This window comes from Ostrinia furnacalis, unplaced genomic scaffold, assembly GCF_004193835.3.
Source record: "Ostrinia furnacalis isolate ACB-3 unplaced genomic scaffold, ASM419383v2 OfSCF3745, whole genome shotgun sequence".
Classification (NCBI taxonomy): Eukaryota; Metazoa; Arthropoda; class Insecta; order Lepidoptera; family Crambidae; genus Ostrinia; species Ostrinia furnacalis.
In genome coordinates, this window is record NW_021133984.1 from 626247 (window position 1) to 648967 (window position 22721).

The following is a 22721-nucleotide window of genomic DNA, read 5'->3' on the forward strand; positions in this document are numbered from 1 at the left end:
TCATGTATAAATATTTTTTTCCAGTATTTTCATTCAAGACTTTCGTTCACGACTGTAATACAACACAATTTCTAATCGCGGTGCTTTTGTTATACAAAATGAGGTGTTAGTTCTTCTATTAGATAATAAGTGGTTTGATTCGGGAGATGGATGGCACGTCAGATTAATCAGGTGCGGTTGTTTTGTCCGTCTGTTCGGTAGTTTATATGAGTAGCTTGGACGGGTTTTATAGAGGGTATCAAAAGGTAAATAATGTATTTGACGGCCCGTATTTTCTGAAATCAAAATGTATTTGGCAGGTTTTTCCAAAACAGATCCGAGAATTGATATTTCAAAGTCATTGCTGTGTCCTAATGAGGGTTTTCGCGATTGAAAAATCCGCCAGATGGCAATATGTCGGGAGGTCCAAATGCTGCATGATTGGTGGATTTTGACATATCTGTCAATGCCATGTCAAAAATAACCAATCATGCAGCATTTGGACCTCCCGTCTACGTATTGCCATCTGGCGGATTTTTCAATCGCGAAAACCCTCATTGGGATAGTTGCAATACTTGCAATCAATGCTTCAAATATCAAGTAAGTACCTACATGATTTTCAGTTTAAAAAGGGTGCCCATAGGTACGCTTGAAACCCTCCACTATTCAATGTGAAGTACACGGTATTATTATTAGGTCAAAGCTTATTATTCACGGATCATTTTTACTGTAGTAATTCATTATACCTGCCTAAGTCCTAACTAACTTTTAATATTACAATCACAACATTAAATTGGCAAATTACTAAGCCGCTACTTACTTAAGTTACGGCATGGAAGCACCTTCAAAACTGGTTTGTAACTTAAATTAAGTAACATAATTAAAATGACATTTTAATTTCAGATAATTACTAAAAATCGAGTCAAACTGACATTACCTACACCTATTAAATCTAATTACGATTGCATAACACCAAAAACTCATAATTACCGACTGTAATAACTTGATGACTCAATATAACATTAATGTTTTTAATCCTACAGATACAATCGAATTGAGTAGACCGTTGTCGTGTGCTGTCTGCGCTCACAAAAAACGTTTTGAAACCCCGGTATAGGGTCAGGTAGCTAACGCTGTGAGGTGGGGACTAAAGGATCTTCATTCCGACCCAAGTAACCGAGCGAGGTTCACGTCACTCGTGTCGCGGGACAGCAGCGAAACTTACGACAACTTTTTATTGCGTGCCAGTTACAATGTTCTTTAGGTGCTAAATTCCTTTGATGACGTCTTGTTATAGACATGGTAAAATCCAAAATAATAACTTTTTTAAATGCAAAGGAATTTGATTGGATAGAAATTTTAATTTTATTTTTTATTGTTACAGATAATTTAGAAGAAATCTGCGTATGGCCGAAAGATACACGAGTAGTCCAACTAAAGCGTCACCGTACGCTTTTTGGACATCCCACAATGCTTGGAATCATCTTCAAGGACCTCAAGGATCTGCTTTGCCAAAATTTAACGACATAAGTGCGCATAAAGTTGAAAAATCTGAAGATGTTCTTCAAAGTGATTACGGTGACATATCTAGAGTTCATAGTGAAAGTGTTATAGCGAATTCAGAAGATGATGACATCAGGAAAGACGTCTGGAGCGACGTTGATGATGAAGTATACATAGCGAATGTAATCAAAGCGAGGACTAATGAAGTGAGGAGGGATAAACGTGATATTTATAGTGATAGTGATGTTAGTGAGGTTGTGAGTAGTGATAAGGTAGATAACGAGATGTGGGAGCTAGAGCCCACGGACCTGAGTGAGTGTGATTGCCTTGGACCACCTCCGGAGTTCCTGCTGCCTCCTCCTCCGAGGCCACCTTTCTTGAGCGCGGAGTACTATTGTGGGGACGACCCGATACCAGATTTGGAGACTTGCGACACGGAACCAGTAAGTTCTTTGTTTTTAGTACTTTTTAGATTTGCTTGCAGTCAATTGTCTTTTTCACGCAATCGTATATGCGTTAGGATATTAGTGTTTTTATGTCTTCTATTTAGGTTTTTTTTTGACCCAATATTAGATATTGAACTAATTAATCATGTAAGACAAGCATTCAAATAATGTCTTACTTGACAGTATAATAATATTAGTTAGGACGTAGGTATCTTGTAATAAGAATAACATTTCAATAAAATAAATGCACAAGAGAAACTACTGAAAATTCGGCTGACAGCATTCCAATATTTTTATGACTTTTATTATGGCGTCTGATATGACTTCAAATATCAATGATTTTGATGAAATACTTAAAGATGTAGAGTAGGTATCCACCTTAGCTTAAAACCATAAAAGGCATACATTTTAAAGGTTTAAAATAGACTAACACTTTGAGAACTATTCTAAAAAACCTCTTTGCAAACATTGACTAGCCAAATAGAAACGCTCTTGCTCTGTGCCAACAGAAATCTCTTAAAATTCTTAAGCCGCTAATCCAATCTGACTTTCCGGCGAGTTATGTACAGACACACTTAGCGTTTTGTTCTAAAAATGGTAATGAACTCTTGCCTTATCTGGCCAAATATTTGATGTGTGAGCACATGAATTCTGGCGCCGCAGTCGGGTTATAACAGCCAGTTAGGTGCAAATGAAGTGGATACATAGTATCTAATGTGACACTAAAATTTCGTAACTCGAGAGGCATGGAAAAATGTAGGTATTTGTTTTAAATTCTGTCTAGAAAAAAAGGAATTTTAAAGTCTGAAAAGTGGAGTTGACAGATTTTAATTTTCGGTTAGTTCTTTTAATATGACTTGTTCCACAAATGTTTTAATAGAGTTTATAGTTTCTCAGTGAATTATTTTGATCCATTTAGGTTTATAATTCGTCATTATGGATCATGTCATTGAAAATTATTGAGGTTTCTCATTCTATTGATATGTTATTTATCTACCTACTTCATTATACGTGTTTTTAATGATTCTATAATGTTAATACATTTTATAAATACGTAGATAACATTAGGTAAAATTTAATAACTTTTGAACTCTCTTTTGTTCATTAAATGTCTGGTTTTTCTGTGTTTTTGCAAGTTTGAAATCCATTATATTTCTATCTGAAGTAGTGCGAGTTACAAACAATTTTACATGAAGAAATATCTCAAAAGCCTTTTATTATCCTAAGCTCTATTTCCATGGAACTTGGTTACAATATAATCTAATACGAATCAAATAAGCTATCAGAATTTCCTACTTTATTTGCCTTCAAGGCGAAGGTTTTAATAGAGTTGTAAAAGCAGACCTAAGAGTTATAATCCATTGTCAACACCGATTATTTGCTCGCTGATGTTGATCAACAATCAGTTAGCACTTGCCAATGACAACAAGTGGTTAATTACATTATTAGAGGGCAAACATTGGATGTTGTTCTTGTAAACTAGCGATTAAACAAATTAGGCATTGGTGGCAAACAATCTTCTATTATTACACCGTGAAGATCCAACTAGCGACAGCGTACCATCTTCTACACTAATTATCCTGCTTTCGCCTCCGAGATTTATTTTACCATGTAGTACCCCTGTACGACAACCCAATCCGCACACAATATTCAGCGTAGTAGTATTAAAAAACAAAAGAGCGGGCAACCCCACCCCTACCACGCTGTGGGCTCGGTGTCCGAGCGGTCTCATTCCTTTGTGCGCACGCGCAACGACCGCACGCAGTATAAGAAAAATGCTTAAGTGACGTCACCAGGACGTTTTTACCGACAAAAAACGTAATTATTTTAAGTTGTGCAGTGTAGTGACGAGAATTAGACCCAACAAAAGGTTGGTTGTAACAACTATTTTGTGCAAGTGCTCGTACATTTTTATTATAAGCGTTGTGACACGACGCGTAACTTTGACCCATTTTTAGCTCCAAGTTAACGCGCGATGTTAACCAGTAGCCATTTTTTTGCTCCGAGGTAATGCGAGATGTTACCCAGTAGCCATTTTCTGCTCTAGCGAGTTAATACGAGATATTAACCAGCAACCACTTTATATTCGGTCATTTTTGCGGGTCATTTTTTAACCAGTAGCGTTAATACGAGATATTAACCAGCAGCCACTTTATGTTCGGTTATTTTTTAACCAGTAGCCGTTTTTTGCTCTAGCGAGTAAAAACGAGATATTAACTACCGAGATAGCCAGGTATTGTAATATTATTCACTTTTACGAGTTAAGTATCTTCTTTTCGGCCATTTTAAAAAGCCGTAAAAACAGAACATAATGAGCTCATACAGAAAAATGTTGCGTTTGTACGAAACTACCCACATTAAGAGCTTGCCTTCTTGGCCTTACACCTTATGAACCATCAACCGTCTTGGAGCCTGATGACCCGGCGCCGCGGACGCACTCGCCCCAGTCGAGCCTCCGCCTGCTTTTATAACGACCGATGACCCTGTGGCCATACACATTGTTCAATGCTACAAAGGGTAACTGAATAATTTTGTTGTTTTGTATTTTTATACATTACACCAATCGATATTGGTCTAAATACAAAGGCTAGTAAGAAAGAAATAAGTATCAGATCAAAATTCAAAGTGCATTTATGTAGATTCATTACTTGCTATTATAAGGTCAGAATAAAAGATCCTAAATAAACCTTAGGCCGGTTTGTTGACCGAACCGAGTCGAAGTGGAAATAAATGCCTACTTTATATATGAAGTATGACAATATGTCGTTTTTTCTATGCAACGACTCATATTAACTGACATTGTGATTTTGAGTACTTATCAGTCTCACATTTTTTTTGTTGGAAACTTACAAAGATCTTTCTACATTTCCGGTCGGTCGACCAATTACATCGACGGTCGACAACTATAACTCATTATAATCCTCTAAAACGGGAAAAGAGGTATTTATTTGATATGACAACTAATCCAGGCTGCTGCACTGAATATATAATTAAGCTTTAGCCGTTCGCATAACTGTGTGAATCGAGGCTTTATACAGAGGCCGTACCGACAAGCTACGCCCTGCTGTATGGTATGATGGGCTAAGACCTATCACCCGCCCGCGGCGCAACCACGCCGCCTTCCACAAGCGCAGGCGCCTTTATTTACGCCGCAGCGCCGCGCCGCCGCCGCCGCATGCCCAGCGCTGCCAGCGCAACGCGGGAAGCGCCATTAAAGACCGACCAGAACACCAAGGTAACCCGCGTCCCTAGACGACGCGCCATCTATGTACAGGTATGTGCTGGCCGCTTAAAATATTTTTATTTTAAATGCAATGTACATATTATCCGGTTACAGAATTTATTGTACCGAGATACCTATTCGATTCCCGAATCGAACCCAGATGATTTTTTTCATAATCATCATAACCATGCGAGTAAACATAATTAATTATACAAACAAATAATTATACACGTCGGCGCAGAGACGTTGATATTAAGAATATTCTTAATCGCATCCGTCAACACGAGTACATTCTGAGATTACCCACTTGTTAAAAAAAAAAAAAAAATGTTCCTAGATGGTGGACTTAGATAGCGTTTATATAAGATGCTAAACAAAGTTTATGTGGTTTAAGCACTTCAAAAGGGATGATATTTTAACCGCAATTAAACTTTTAACAAAAGATTCATTTATGGTTTAAAGAAACTTATTACTAATATAATATGTTTATTACATAAACACGATAGCCACTGAAAAGCAAATAGAATTATGGTCTTATTTTAACGGATGCTTGTTTTGTATCTGAACAAACAGGCAACATTTTTGTTTGTCTCTTTGCGGCCTTTCTTTAGCCCTGATATTTTTACAAAGTTTATTTTTTTATTCATGACGTCTCACCAGCTTGTATCTATAAATAATAGATAAAATCTAAGAGCTTCCTTAAACTGTATCGGTATCGGTACTTAAGATGACGTCATTTTTTTCTTGTATTGGAAAAACATTATTATGTAGGTTTGTACCTACTAATCAATGTATGATTAATGCTAATAATACTATTGATAGTCTTACAAAGTAAGGCTTCATCATCATTATTATTATTTATTTAAAAAAAAAAAAAAAAAAGGTCAGTTTTAACTCCATGTACTGTTTTACAATTGGTTCGTATAAACTATTTATGTATAACGTTAGAATTCTCATAAGAAGAGATGCGACATCATGAAATACATTGAATCATTTCTTATCTTGCTAAATCTTTTAGACAAGCAAAGTATCTTATTATGCGTTAAAGCGATAATAACTATGCCTTTATAAATATAACACAATAATAATTACATTGTAATCAATGTAATAGAAAATTATTGACGCATCAAAAAATAAATCGGGCCGCTTGTAATAACAACCGGACTAGTGGACTTTGGTCAGTCAAAGAACGAATCAACCACATAAAATAAACTATGTATTATGTAGGTACCTACCAGTACTACCACTACTTGTAACCTTTAGTTTAGATTAAGGACATTTTTTAATAATACCAAAAAATAATGCGATTTTATTTTACGAATTGATAACGCTGCCACAAACTCATAATAATGAATGAGTCTTTCTTCCCTTTCTATGAAGTATAAATTGAGAATTAGTATTTTGTTATTTTTTCTTAGCATGATTATAAAAATTCAATCATCACAGTCATAATACTGAAGCTGACTGAATCAAGGTGTCTGAATAAAGACACGGAGTAGGAACTTGGTTTAATATTGTCTCAGAAAATGTTAGACGCTTTGGTTTCTGTACATGACATAAACCTATTTTTTGTTTCTTGAACTTTGTTTGATATTTAGTCATAATTCATATTTTATCGTCTGGCGTAGAGATTTCTACACGATTAACATGAATTAATTCCAATTAATTCGCCTTAGAATGGCGCCCTTTTTTTTTTAGACGTTAATACGTTTTTTCACTAAAAAATAAATAAATAAAAAAAAAAAATAATAATAATAATAAAAAAAAAAAAAAAATAGAATGCTGGGGCAACAGGTACATCAGTAGTACCATATTGCCCATTTAAGCTTACCTTTCCTTTGCAGTAAGTTTTGTATTTGGCAGTCGTGGATCAAACAAAACGTACCAGACTCCGCTATACACTCCGCAAATAATAAATAAATATCCTTCCTTCGACATTTTACACTACGCTCCTAGTCCCAAACACTGAGCAAAGCTATGGGTCCTAGACAACGGATATAAACATACTTAAATACCGTTTTTATATACATAAGTACATATTATACATAGTAACACCTAGACCCATCACAGAAATTAAAATGTATCAATTCAATTTCTGCCCGGCCGGGGATCGAACCCGGGACCTCTCGGCATAGTAGTCCGTTTTGAAACCACTACACTAAATGACTGACAAATAAATATTTTTACAATGCTCAATTACATCATTGTACCTACCTTACTCTATTTTCTTAGCATATTCTAAAGTCGGGTGCATCCTATAATAACATTAAATAACCACCGCTTAGCAATATCGTTAGTGAAATCATATAATTTATTGAAATATATAATTATTTAAATAAATAATATAATTTATAGGTCAGGTTTCAAGAATCAAAAGATTGCTATTAAAAGGTGCTATTAAATAGAAACCAAACTTTTTCCTCGCAACAGTGTTACTTGGAATCCAAATTAATACTGTTTTGGAATACTGGTCAAACTGTATCCAAATAAATTAATAAGTTTTAATTAACCACATTATTTATTTATTAATTAAAATGCAAGTGAGCTTATGTTTTACAACAATCAGAGTGTTAGCTTTGCAGTCACTGTGATCGATTCGGTGTTAACCACTACCGTCGTCAAGCTCAGTTCTGAGATGAAACTGGATAAATATAGGAAAGGAGTGTCGACACGAGGGTGTTCGGCCCACACAGCACGCGACACGCGGCAGTATTGCCTGCGGTTTGCGCCGCTGTCAACGTTGATACAATTAGCCAGTGTGCTGGATAGACAGGATGCTCTGTCAACTGTCTTGGCAACTTTTTACAATCAGTAGTCGTACTTAACAGTTAATAGAAGTACAAATAAATGTATATAATAATACTCTATAATGAACAAAATCTTGTTGAGACCGTGATACTTGTTATTGTTATGAATAAGTGATGCAATACGATTATAATACAAAAATATTGCTTTATTATGTATTTAGTACATTGACATTTACTCTCTTAACCATTTAACATGGACATTGATCCATGCTCTAAACATCTACATGGTAAAATAAATCTCGGAGGCGAAAGCAGGATAATTGAATGATCAAACGAACTTACCAAGTGAAGTTCGATCTAAATTATCCTGTTTTCGCCGAAGAGATTTAAGGTCCCTCCCAACCCGAAGATTTCTATATCTTCTTCCCTGGAGGTAAACGTCAATGTCATCTCTTCTCTAAATATAATGAGACCGCTCGGACACCGAGCCCACAGCGTGGTAGGGGTGGGGTTGCCCGCTCTTTTGTTTTTTAATACTACTACGCTGAATATTGTGTGCGGATTGGGTTGTCGTACAGGGGTACTACATGGTAAAATAAATCTCTTCGGCGAAAACAGGATAATTTAGATCGAACTTCACTTGGTAAGTTCGTTTGATCATTCAATAATATTAAGAGGATTTGATTATTAGTTTGTTTATATTAAACTAGCGGCCGCCCGCGACATCGTACGTGTTCACCCTGTTTTACCCCCTTAGGGGTTGAATTTTGCAAAATCCCGTCTTAGTGAGCACCTATATTCTAAAATTAGGGGGTCCCCCCATGCAAAATTTGAGACTCCTAGCATTTAGAGTCTGAGATTTCGTGAAGAGTAACCTTTCGCTTTACTATACTACTGGACCGTTTTGAAAAATTACTTTACCATTATGATCTTACATTATTTCTGATGATTATAGGCGGTACGTAGTTCACCGGGTCAGCCAGTCTTCTAATAAATAAAGTGCTCGTGTCATAGTTTTGTAACAAAAGTTCTCCGAAACGGCTCGAGCGATTCTCATAAAATTTTGTGAGTGTGTTTAAGTATATAGTCGATGTAACTATAAAGTCGATGATTATTTAAAAGATAAAAATGTTTGGGATACGTTACTGCCTAGCTCGCATAAATATTTTTAACTTTGTACATTTTAAAGCATGTAAACCTTTGAAAAAGAGGCTGACAATAGTGACTGAGTTTCTTGCGCTGCTTCTTCTCAGCACTGGCCCATTTATTGTCCTGAAGCAGTGGTAGGGTTAATACTGGGACGTGTAAAAGTGCTTTTTTTAAGCCTATTTACAGAAATAAATGAGTTTTAATGAGTTTTAATGAGTTTTTAGTTTTATTCAGTCTGAGAATAGGACGCAAATAATTTTTCATACCACAGTTGTGCCCGATTTTAATTTGTATGAAAATCAAATCGGTCTAATGTGCTCACTTCCATACATGCTCATACTGAGTAACTACCCGATTAAACTATCAGCCGACAAAAAACTGGTGGTCTACGCCTAATTTTCAGCAAAGATCTACAGCTATTTGAGTTTGAAATACCTTTTTAATGGAACATTTAAAATGTTCCAAAGTAACATGAATAAAATATTTTAAGACTAAAAACAACGTTTTACGGTAATTATTCGTCTCTATTTCCAAGAACAGATTTTAATCAGAAATGGATACAGAAATTGTTTGCAATTTCAAATGTTTAACCTTGTCATTATTGTATGAAAAATATTAGTATCGCTTTAAAACAATCTAATTACATTTTCATACTAAGTGCAGTTAAGTATTACAGTGAAATTAGTTTGTGATTTTGACACTGCTAAAGTGTTGCAAAGCATAACTACCTACATAATTATTAATACATAATTTCAGTGATTGGAATTATTTTTAATAGATCAGCAAACACTCTACAAATATGTTACTGACTGTCGCCCGTATTCACAAACATTACTATGAGGTCTCACAGTACGCGTGGACCCACAGGGTGATACACGAACCAATCACAGAGCTCTATTCAACGCTGTGCGTTCAATTTTCTGTTTCACTTAAGCAAGCATCGTTTGTGAATACGGGCGTATGACTATAAAATGATACCTTAACTTAAAAATTTCAATTAAACCTCTAAAGAATGACGTCAAACATTCTTTAGTCTAGTAAATATTAGTTTTCGTATAAATTATGAAACTATTCATAGCATTACTGTTGAATAAACACTGATAGCGTATCCCCTTCTCTTTACATAGAGCTTCCAAAGCTTGTAATCAAGTTTGGACTTTATAACAAGTATGTATGATATCAAATCGTGTGTTTGTTTGTACTAACATACTTACAAGAGGCGGTAATTTTGAGGCGTATGCGTCATTGTGTTGTTAACTGGATTAGCGCAAGTTCTTGGGAAATGTGACTAGAGTCGGTATTCATCCTAATTATATGAGTTGGATTCTATTTGATTAATTAAGTATACATATAATTCTTAGTAAAACTCTGGGTTTAGTATTTGTTCTAGGCATTGCATAATTTTATTTATGTCTTTGTCTCTAACACCAAAGTTGTGATTTCAGTTGTTAAACACAAAATATTTAAGAAGAATGTAATAATATAAATTCCAATAAACTGACTATTAGACTGGGTTGCACCATCTTACTTTAACTTTGACAAACGTTAAAAATCTGCCAAACTCGTTATCGTTATAGTTACGGTCAAAGTTAGGTGGTGCAACTCAGCCTTACAGGTTAAACACATATTAAGTATCTTATGTGATTCTAATAAGAGTATTATGAGTAACATACCGTATCGTAACGTTGTAACGTATCGCAGTTTTCATTACAATGGTCCTCGACCATAAAAATCCTTATTTGATTACTGTCAAACTCAACAGTATATTACAATCAGATAACTCCATACTTCTAATACTCGTTATAATAAAAACTCTTAAAAACTTTAAAAGCCACCAAGATTATAAACTATCTTATTATAGTCGCATAAAAGCTACCATCTTTAGCAAGATATAAAAACTCGACCGCAAATAATGGAGTTTATTAAGCCGTCCATTTTGGGCATCTATTGAGTCATAAATTCGTTAAGAATTCGCCGTAAAACTGCTTTTGTGTAGTCTTGCGGTTGTGGTTAACGTTATTAATTATGTTGTTATTTTAACACCGTTTTAGGAAACTAGAAAAGGTGCTCAAAGTTCTGAAACTAATTCGATTTGATCTCAAGCTTTGATTTTTCACCATTTTCAGTCTTTAATTGGCAGATTTTCATGGTTCATATCGACTGACATTGATTCTATACTGAAAGTAAATTCCCAAAGCCTTAAGTCAGAACACGAGATTTAATTTACAAAAGTAATGTTAGAGACATTTTTTTCATTCAAAAACTCACAGCTTTAATCAACTATTGAGACGACACTACATTATATTTTATGCATAATTACAGTATTCAATTAATAACAATGTTAACTTTACTTTTAGCAATTTGAGTATAGTACTTTTCATAAATAAATGTTTAGGTAAATTACTATTTATAGATCTTATAAATAGCAATGTGTATTCTAAATTGCTAACAGGGTATAAATTTGCACACACTAAGAATTCTTGAAAATCAATACATATGCGAATTTGTATGCGTATGCAAAAGTGGTTTTATTATGTGCAAATATTATTTTGACAATATTTTTGTATGCCAACCAACCGTACCCAAAAACTCTACCACTAGACCACGAGACATAATTTTTTAATTATAACAAAAAGCATTAACAAAATTAACTTTTTAAATTATATCAAATCTTGTTCCGCGGCCATTAAAGTCTAGGTTTAATTCACATTTCTGAGTTACGTCCTAATGTCTCTTTTATTTCTTTTGTTCGACGCCATATTGCGATAATTATGGGGTGTAATTTTAGGGGAGGAAGGTGTGTGGGACCCCAAGTGTTTATATATTAATACCAGCTGTGCACGCGACTTCGTACGCGTGAAAATAGTTGGAATAATATTTTTGCAACATTTTTCTTTATTGCTCAGGCCCTATTAGCCTACGATATTCTCAGTTTGACCCTAAGGTTGACTAGAGGAGAATGCCGACTAGCATTAAGTCCGCCTTATGTACAGTGTAATGTAGAGGTGGGCGCCGATATAAAATTGGTCGGCGGCGGCGCGCCGACTTTTTGACTTCGGCGGCGGCGGCGTCGGCGGCGTGACCTTGTTTGACCTTTATTTATTAGGTATTTTTAAAAAAATCGGCTTTTTTAGTATCTTTCGCCAAGACTAATCAGGTGGATTGCAGTTGGTTGGGGTTTGACACGATAGAGCCACTGCCGCAATAGTTTACCCTAGTAAATTAGCTCTTTTGATCATAGATACTTTGATATTTGATTAGCGGGCTTGGCTGAGATCAGGTTTTCGTGTATTTCCTAAAGGCCAGCGTACCAATGTGCCGATAAAAGTACCCTTAACATGTATTTTTGAACTCTTTGGAGGCACATAGTTAATGTTGGATTAGCTGACTGTCGGTCGAATATTATGTTCAGATCTGTTTTATTTATATTAATATGGTCTTTCCGTGTCACGGTCCAGGTTTTTAATGCAACCTGATTGCAGTAATGTCGTGGTCTAGATTGGCCAGGCGATAAGTTTCACGTCTTAAATGATAACATGGTGAGACTTCGGGTCTTGCTTACATACGCCACTTGGTCAGTCAAGCATTAGTGGCATTTAGCTGACTTTGCAACAGTTTAGTCGCTTTAAGATCACAGTTACATTTGAGGAAGGCCGCAGCTTTCTGGTGTCTGGGCTACTTTACTAGTAAATGTTATCGAGTACCGGACCAAGTATAGAGTCCTGGNCCGCCCCGTTAAACGATATACCGGGGTGGTTGACACTTGATGTGTTCCAACCACCCCGTTGAACGCTAAGACTATGACTACCGGGGACGTTGAAACACTTTTTCCCATCCACCCCGTTGACGGGGCAGATCCACCGGGGCCGTTGGGACTAACCCCCCCCATAGAGCAATGATTCTCATCGACAAAAATATCGATAGTGTCCCAGCGCCATCAGCTGTTACACAAATGTCATTACCTCGTCCCCCTCAGGAAATGGCGAAATTTTTTGTATGGAAATAAACGCGCGCTGCTACTCCTGTGGGTCTAGTCAAAACGCACTTTAAAATCGCAAACCCATCGCAAACCAGTCGCAAACAAATAAACAAATCGCAAAAGAGGTCGATAACAAAAAAGGCTTAGTCAAACGGCAAAAAATCGAATCGCAAAGCCCTACCTATCGATAATCGAAAGACTNTTTACCCCAAGTAGCTTAAGGTGTACTGAGATGATGGGCCCTAGATGGGCACTGAAACGCCTGGACAGAGAGAGCCATAAACTGGCGTCACTGATCGAAAGTTGGGCGACTGGCCCCGAGGAATTTGACCCCACAAGGCAGGCAGAGTGGTTCCGGGAGACCATGTCGCACGTGTGTGACGCGGCGATGCCCATGTGATTATACGAGGAGTACCAACAAGCAAAGAAAGAGCTTCAGGGTGCGATAGGGGCGGCTAAAAACGCCGACTGGGAGGAGCTCCTCTCCACCCTGATTCAGGATCCATGGGGGAGACCCTATAAGCTGGTTATGAACAAGTTCCGCATACGGGCTCCCCCATTAACCACCAGCATGGATCCTACCTTTCTTCGCACAGTTGTCGCAGCCCTCTTCCCTGAAGTCCGGTCTGATTTTACGCCGCCAGTTAGATACAGCGTGGCACATGATGCGCCCAATGTCACGGAAGGAGAGCTAGGGGCGGCTATCCTACGCCTACAAGCTAAGAACACCGCTCCTGGCCCCGATGGAATTCCGGGGAAGGCGTGGGTGCTTGCCCTTAAGAACGGGATGGAGCCGCGCTTTCGCACTCTGTTAACGGCGTGCCTAAGGGAGGGAGTCTTCCCGCGAGTGTGGAAAACGGGGAAGCTTGTCCTCCTGAGAAAAGACGGCCGGCCGGCTGATTCCCCATCAGCATACAGGTCCATTGTTCTGCTGGATGAGGCGGCAAAACTTTTTGAGCGCGTCATTGCTGTCCGTCTAAAAAGACACTTAGATGGAACAGGCCCGAATTTGTCGCCTAACCAATTCGGTTTCCGCCGGGGTAGGTCAACCCTTGACGCTATAGCTGAACTGAGGGACATAGCGGAAAAGGAGGTAGCAAGAGGGGGGAGCGTTGTGGCAGTGTCCCTAGACATCGCCAACGCGTTTAACAGCCTTCCCCATAGCTGTATGGAGGAGGCCTTAAAACATCATGGGGTTCTTCTATACCTTCAGGCTATAATTCGTGCCTACCTAGCGGGAAGAGAAGTGACATTTCCAACGGCTAATGGCTGGGGTGGGAGGCCAGTTTCGTGCGGTGTCCCACAGGGTTCGGTCCTTGGGCCTCTCCTGTGGAACATCGGCTACGACTGGGCCATCCGCGATATTCGGCTGCCCGGTGTCATTCGTTACGCGGATGATACGCTCGTGGTAGCAACAGACAAGACGTATCGTGAGGCCGCTATTCGAGTCACGGCGGGAGTGGCACAGGTTGTTAAAAGCTATGTGCCCCGGCTACTGCAACTTGATTTTAGCGATTCTGCGGGCTATGTCAGCCACTTTGGTTCTGCGGGTAAGCGGAAACATGGCGGTCAACTCCTCAGATAGTCAGGTACAAAGATGTCCAGAAGCAGCATATGAAAAGATGCAAAATAGGCCCTCTCAAATCACAATGGGAAGGTTTGGCTGCACAGCGCCTAGAATGGCGGGAGATTGTGAAGAGGCGAATCCGCGAGTTCAAGGAGCAGCGCACAACTGAACTCGACGCGAAACGCGATGATGTAAATCCCGTCCATCTGCCGCCATTTGCTATAAATAATTATGTTGGCGGCGTGCTCATACTCTCAATGTGCGAAGAGTTTGCCACGAAGATCGGCTATGTAAGCCATCTTCGGACGCACCAGCGCCGCCAAGACAGATAAGTCGAAGTGTTCACCATGACCGAAATCGGTCGGATGAATCATCATCATCAACAGGTCTCAAAGACAGGCATAGTTGCAAGTCTCGGATAAAGTCCAATACTTGATCTTATTTTTGGATTGAACTGTGGATTTTTTGGATTATCCGTGTCGTTAGGTTTAAATAAACCGGCTTGTCATATAGCAAAGGTTTGAGATTTTTCTCGTCAGTTCGCACTCATGTATTACCGGAGTTAATAGGCGGAGAACACTGAGGGAGGTACTTTGTTGCCTTCCAGAGGTTGTGGTTCTTATTTGCATTCCGAGACATATTTTCCAATCTCTGTGTGAGTTATTCGCTTAAAGTATAATCCAATAGTGTGGGTTGTCTGCCAGACGCAAGGCGGCGATTTTTTTCTTGACAGCAAGACGGACCGGCGCCTCTCGCGATCAATTATTTACTAGACCAAGCAGCAACTTGAATAATGTACTAGATTAACTGTTAATATAGATAGTATCAAGTTATTCAATCAATTTATTAGTATATCAACGGTATTAAGATCGCCTTGTGTACCAATTTATATGGCATTAAAGAATAAACATTAAAGTTGGTTCTGCGTTCGAAACACAAATCCAGAAAGTACAGTATAGGAGAGGAATAAATTGCAAATAGTTGGTACAGTATCAGTATCGGCGCGCCGACAGCTGGTCGTCGGCGGCGGCGGCGTGAAAAAATTCGCGGCGGCGGCGGCGCGCCGGCGTGGCGCCCACCTCTAGTGTAATGTGCATGTACGCTCTAAATAAATCAATAAATATTGGCTGTAGGGTGACGTTATACAGCCTAAAGCCTTCCTCGATGAATGAGCTATCCGAAACAAAAATATTTTTTCAAATCGGACCAGTAGTTCCTGAGATTTGCGCGTTAAAGTAAACAAACAAACTCTTCAGCTTTAAAATTCGGCATAGATTTCGGGCCTATCGACGTCACACGACGGTATATGCAAAAGAGGGCACTTTTGTTCCTAATGGTGCTATGGTGTTCAGTTTGCAAAGCACCATTGTTGAATTAACGCCAGATGGCGTGTATTGCTTGATTGAATTATTTATGGCATTTTTATGGGTAGCAAACTATGCAAAAAAAGTAGAAGGGGCACTAAAAAGTAGTGCATATCCAACTAAAAAGGGCACAAGTCAAATTTAGAGTGAGTAAAAATTTTTTTACTTGACTGACTTAAATTTATACTCTCTATTGTTAATGCAGATGTGCATATTTCAATATTTTTCTTCTAATTCAAAATTGATAATTGCCTTTATTTATAATTTTTAATGACAAATCCACTAATTCGGTGTTTTGTCTCAAGTCCCAAGAAAGTCTTATTGGGACGAATTGGGAATCACTATTGTCCTATTTCAAGAAGTCCAATAAGAATAGCTTGCTTTCACTAGTATCATTAATAATCCTCAATATCATAACACTTTTATACCCAAATCATTACCACAGTAACATTCCAAATTCCAATACGGCGAATATTCCCAAAAATTTGCAACTCTCGTTCATTTAAGTGGCTGCATTATTTGTTCCTCTCTACCCTCGGAGGTGGGAATCTCACGTATCTCTTCAAATCGGGTTTGATGCTAACATCATTTTCTGTCTGTCGGTATCTCGATAGGATTCGGGCATAGTATAAATACAGGTGCAGAATGTCCACTCCTTCAAAATTGTGAAGAATCGCATGTATTATACCAAAAAAAAATTTAGCTTAATTATCGACAAAGTCATCTGTGATCCCGTTAACTCTACTAATTGAAGATTAGTCTACATAATAATCAAATCCTGATGCATTTCATTCATTACACAGTCTGTTCTCCTATTCTTCTGGTTAATTTTGCTGTGGGTAAAACTTCAGTTCAACCTTCCCCCAAGACTAACTTAGGTTTCACTAGTTAGATTTCTGATGGTCAAACTGTGAATCCTTTCAAGTAGCACGAAAATTTGTCGTCTCTCACATGGGGATAGTCCCAATTTATTTCTTGCCTTCATTATTAGAGCTGTGATGGCTTTGGTGATTTGACGTCAAAGAGAAGCTGGAATAGTCATTCCTTGAATAAGAATATGGAGTTTCTACAATAACTTCAGTTGTGGCCAAACTAATGCTAACACTGCCAACCCGTCTGCGATTTCATAAGATTCGGTATTCGGTAATATTTTGATTCTATAACGTCTATTTTGTTTACTTATCATTTGATTTCGTGATACTATTTGGTTTTCCATTTGCAATACGCTTGTATTATGGGATGAAAGTTTTATGTTTCGCCAAGGCTTTCACGAAAGTTGATTTAATATAGAATATGGGTTTGTTTGCGATGTCTTACTTATGTCTAACCATATTTCATATCGGGATTAGACTGATGGATGATCAAAGGATAAGCTCCTCTTACAATGATGTCTATACATATGAGAGATATAGAAGTACTAAGCTTAGGCTGACTTGCACCACCTTATTTTAACCGTAACAATGACAATAACCGGTGCTTTTTGTATGGAGTTTGATAGATTTTTGACATTTGTCAAAGTTAAAGTAAGATGGTGCAACTCAGCCTTAGATACGATGAAACGTATGGATACATAGACAGAGGTTATAATTTACATTTCCTACATGATGACTGTATACAACACGCCCTGATTTGATACCATCTATCCAATTAACACTAATAATAATTCCTTTCAACAGACCGCCTAATTGCGTGCCTCGTATATTAATGTTTTTATTAGAGAAAAAATTATACACCCTCGTAGATCTGTCTCTGATACGCGCAATATGTCCAACCTAGCCACGTTACTTGAACCGCCTCACCCTTCTGTAAGTTACATAATTGTTGCCGAAAAGGGTAAATGTAGGTATTAGATATGAGAGGTCTGGTTATAGTGGTCGTTGCGGTATAGAATAAACGCTTTTAGATTGGTTGATATTGTAATAACAGTAGTGTTCCGTTGCATGCATTTTAATTTGGGTGTGTAGGGGCTCGTATGGGATTGTTTTTGTTTGCAGCCGTATTTTGTTTATGTGTACCTACCTATACTAAGAGATAATGAAACAATGCCCGCATAGAGCATTTTAATTTGTCATAAAAGAACGTATTTTAAAATTACAAAAAAATGTTTATCTTTTATTATGGTCAACTTAATTGGCAATTAAATAAACAAAAATAAGTAGGTACCTACCTACAAGCTTATATTTAATACGGAACAAAGGTACGATTATCGTTAAAAACCACTAGTTCATTACGATTATTGTGCAATAACTCATCCAGTTGCCCTGAACCGGTAACCAAATAATAGAAAGTAGGTGTATTATTAACCGGTATTAAAATCAGTTTATTGACATTCTTAACCTATGACATCAATATCTCTCGCATCTCATAAAACCAATAACTATATTTCATCGAAAAATAACAATTGAGCGTCGCCAAAGCAAGTCGGCCGACCGGTCGACGCGGTTGCCTTGTAAAAAGTCAAGATAGCATCGAGGCGCATGTATTAAGCCTGAAAAAGGGACAACAATTTGTCAAAAACTGGCACTATCAGAACACGTATCCGTCATCGGACCTCGGGCGATTCATCGGCGCCTATCTCATGGGATCTCAAACAACAATCGCCAAGAAAAATCTCAAAAACTATCCCCGATCCGAGCGCGCGTTTATCGCCCGTCCATCTGAACCCAGTAGCCGATTTGTCAATGCCCCTTCTTTAATTAATAAAAAGTCTCTTTATGGTAAAAAATTGAATAAAACGTTAATTAATTTGGGTCGGATCCGTTGAACTTTGTGAATTATCGGACCTTTAAAACTTTGCTGTGGAAGCAGGAAACGTTTTAGAAAAAATTAAATAAGGAATCCGATGCCACAAGGGGAGATGAAATTGAATTCGTTAGTGAAAGGGATTTTTTAAGGAATTTAATGCCCGTTTAAACTGTAAGACGATTATTAATATTTACCGTTGAGCCAGCTGGAGTTTATTTTTATTTTTTTGTTGTTCTTTTAGCCGAAGAATTGAACGATTTATTTGTCTTAAACTGTCTTATGTATTTATACTTTTCGGGATCCGATTTGAAACTTTGATTCTATAAAAAAGTGGGTCCTTTCAATTGAATGTGAGTACTATTAGGTAGCTAGACGTTTCCACACTACGTAATAAATGACTGACTGACATGGATACTAACTGCATAGTAATATTGTACATTTTTGATCACAATACCAACACAACTCTTCTTTTTAGTTGATATTCCATGAGCTCTTTTGTGAACAGAAAGAACTAGTTGAGCTCTTTTGTGAACAGTTCTAGCAGTACTAAGTTCTTTCTGTTCCTGTTCACAAAAAAGCTCAACTAGTTATTTCTGGTCACAAAAGAGCTCATGGAATATCAACTAAAAAGAAGAGTTCGAATCCTTGCTTGGAGTTGCAAGGAACTTGAACAGTGATACAACTGGATATTGTTAATTTTGCCGTACAAAGCTAATTGAATGTTCGAGCAAATGACAGATCAAACCGCACGTTAATTATAATTATCTAATCATGGTTAACCAATTGAAAACGTAGAAACCGCTGGTTCTGATCGACAAAGGAAAACTTCACATCAAACGGGAATTGTTTGGGCTAATAACGCTATAGGGTTACCAACTCCAAACACACAAAAGCCAGACTCGGTGCTTTATTTGCTTAAAGCTGGACATACCTTTTTTGATACCTAATCATAGCTTTTTTAAAGCCCTGATTGTGTTCTGAAAGCCGAAAAATATTTCTTACAAGACGAAATCGTGTCTTGTCTTTACTTGTGCGCTCAAGTTTTAACTGGCCTAGCAGCCACATAAAAACCCTAACGAAAGACGGACAGGCTGAACAAGTCAATATCTTAGAATAGAATAAAAAGAAAGAAAATAATAATAATAAAAGCATAAAATTCGTTACAAAAGATTGCTCATATTGAGCATGCAATACTTATTTCACCGGACACATGTTTAAAAAGCCAAACATGTCCGGCTAAATCCGGACACCTGGCAACCCTACTGGATCGTTTAGTGATCGGCCCGGCAACTTCGGGATGATCTGTTCAGGGGCGGTTAAATTTGTGTACTTCTCACTATTCGGATGTATTAATTATAAGTTCACAACACAATTAACAATGTGGGCAACTGACAACAGATGGTACTTGAAGTACTTGAAGCGAAGTGAACCCGAATAGTTTCCCAATAACGACAATAATTGTGGAAATTATAATGTAACTAGCTTTCCGCCCGTGGCTTCACCCGCGTTAAATTTTTTGTCTGTCACAGAGAAACTTTGTCGCGCGCGTCCCTGTTTCAAAAACCGGGATAAAAACTATCCTATGTCCTTCCCCGGGACTCAAAGTATCTCTATGCCAAATTTCATCAAAATCGGTTCAGTGGTTTAGGCGTGAAAGCGAGACAGACAGACAGAGTTACTTTTGCATTTATAATATTAGTAGAAGTATAGATTAGTATAGAAGTATAGATTAATAATTTGGCATACGTATAAATAGAATAAAATGCTACCTTATTACCAACCAATGATGCAGGCACTATGTTAGCATCCAACCGAAATAAAAGTAGCTACTGGGCTAAATCCTGCAGGGGGGTTAATATGTTACTGTGATGATCACGATTGATATTAAATGTATCTTTTGTAGGTTGGTAATATTTTGAAAGTTGAAATACCTTATGGCTGAGTCTCACCATCTTACTTTAACAGTAACTGTAACAGACGGTGATTTTTGTATGGAGTTTCACAGTATTTTGACGTTTGTTAAAGTTAATGTAAGACGTTGCAATCCAGCCTTAGTATTTATTTATTCTCAACCATAACAGAGCAGTAATTTTTATTTTCTGTTCTCCTTCATTACCAAGTCAACAGTCGTCGATTCATCCTGATGATTTTCTTATTATAGTTACCCAAATTCACCCAATCTATCAACAGCAAGCAGAACAGTTTCAACAAATCAAAAACAAAACAATAGCTAACCAAAACTCCAAGCGATTGTTTAAACAATTTATTTTTTGCCCCCACACAGAACCCAACATGTCCCATTGAGAGATGAAAAAACAGGTCTCCTTATAGTAAATGCGCATATTTAATAGTCAGAAATGCATCGTCATTTCAAACAATTAAGCGAACAAATAAAGCCTTGTTTGTTTGAGACATGCTGTTTTAAGTTGGTGAGGTCGAAGCGGGAATATTTAATGGGATAGCTAACTTATTTAATACAATTCATGATCATCATCATTTCAGCGATAGGACGTCTACTGCTGAACATAGGTCTCCCCCAATGATTTCCATAATGACAGCAGAAAGGCTGGATGCAGGTCACTAGCAACCGGTCATTAGAAAAAAGAAAAGAAATAGATATTATGTAAATTCAATTTTTGAAGTAGATTAAATATTAAAGTGCTTTAAATAGAAATATAAATTAGTTTTATAACTTATTCAAGAACCACCGTATGAGAAAGAGGCATCTAGCTAAACGCTGTAGCTTCTTATGAAGTTGTTATGAAGATTGATGTATTTATAGTTATGATTTTGCAAGTAAAATGAGAAGTTTGACACTGTGGCTTGGCTTCTATACTTTGATTTTATCTACAAAGTTTTGAAATCTTTAGAGATTTTAGGTAAATTAGAATGATAAAAATTCAGAGTTTATTTCGGAAATGTTCTTCAAAAGATAAAAAGTATCTTCAACAACTCTTTAAAGTTGATAGAACCAACGTTGTTCCAAAAAGTTAACAACAACCAAACTCTTAAGGTAGGTCAACACCAAAGTGTTAAATAAAAAAGCAACTGCATTCACTGGTAAAGAATGTCAAGTATCTCGAAGCTAAAAAAAAAGCAAACACAGATTCCCAACAAAATTGAGACGTTACAAGTAAACCGCAAGTCACGTGTGAATCGCCCGCCGCGATCGCAGCGCCGCCCGGCGGTTCTGCGAACTATGACCAATCTGCTGTTGGGACACCTACGTTGAATTCTTGTTGCTTTAACTTTACTGTGTGTTTGATAATTTTGTTGTGTTTTTACTATCGTGTCTGTGAAATTACTTTGCTGTTAACAAACTTCACTCTTTTGTGTAAAGGGGAATATAGACTTGAGCATTTCTATGTAAGTAACGTTTTTACGAAATATGGTACAATACAGGCAAAATGAAGGATCATGAAAGGTGACACTGACATTTCATAAAGCGGCTCGTTGTTCTGCTACTCTTAAATGTTCTGGTGTATACTCAAATTAAGATGAGTCTTAAGTTAAGACTTAAGTCTTCCATTATTTTATGCTATGTCAGTCAGCTGCCTGTCAAAACATTATCATTCGGAAGGCCATAAGAAGTTTATGTAACGAACGGACAACATAAATGAAACTTCTTATTACTTTACTTTTGCTCTACCAACTATTTTTTCTTCTTTCTACTCAATCTATAGAGAATCCCCTTAGATGCTAAACGCATATTTTAGACTATTAATGTTTATAATATTGTGACATGTTTAACAGAGACACAATATAATAAATTTTATTTATTTATTAATTTTCACACCACTCTTCTGCGAACTATGACCAATCTTACGGTCATCGAAACACCTACATTGAGTTGTTAGCGTGCGGTTATCCGACCATTTTATTTCATGTTTCTTTTTATCACCTTATTGAGTCAGGTAGTCGGTCCAATTAGTATATTGAGATATCGATTTTCGCAGTATCTACGGATAATCGATTCTTGAAGCTTATGGAACACCTACGTCGACTCGTTAGTGTGTTGT

The 22721-nt window shown here is 37.4% G+C and overlaps 1 protein-coding gene across 3 annotated transcripts in view; it reads left to right on the forward strand.

Annotated features, from left to right (window-relative positions):
• The window catches only part of pxb (putative Hedgehog signaling attenuator pxb), a 179444-nt gene that overhangs the window by 136273 nt on the left and 20450 nt on the right, over positions 1 to 22721 (forward strand). For 2 of the 3 annotated variants that reach the window (XM_028312035.1, XM_028312036.1), the window contains one exon: positions 1364 to 1925. In XM_028312035.1, coding sequence (XP_028167836.1) covers positions 1386 to 1925 — 540 coding nt within the window. In that variant the 5' untranslated portion in view covers positions 1364 to 1385. Of the gene's footprint in view, positions 1 to 1034; positions 1282 to 1363; positions 1926 to 22721 lie in introns of those variants that run through there. The other variant, XM_028312034.1, reaches the window with a different exon arrangement.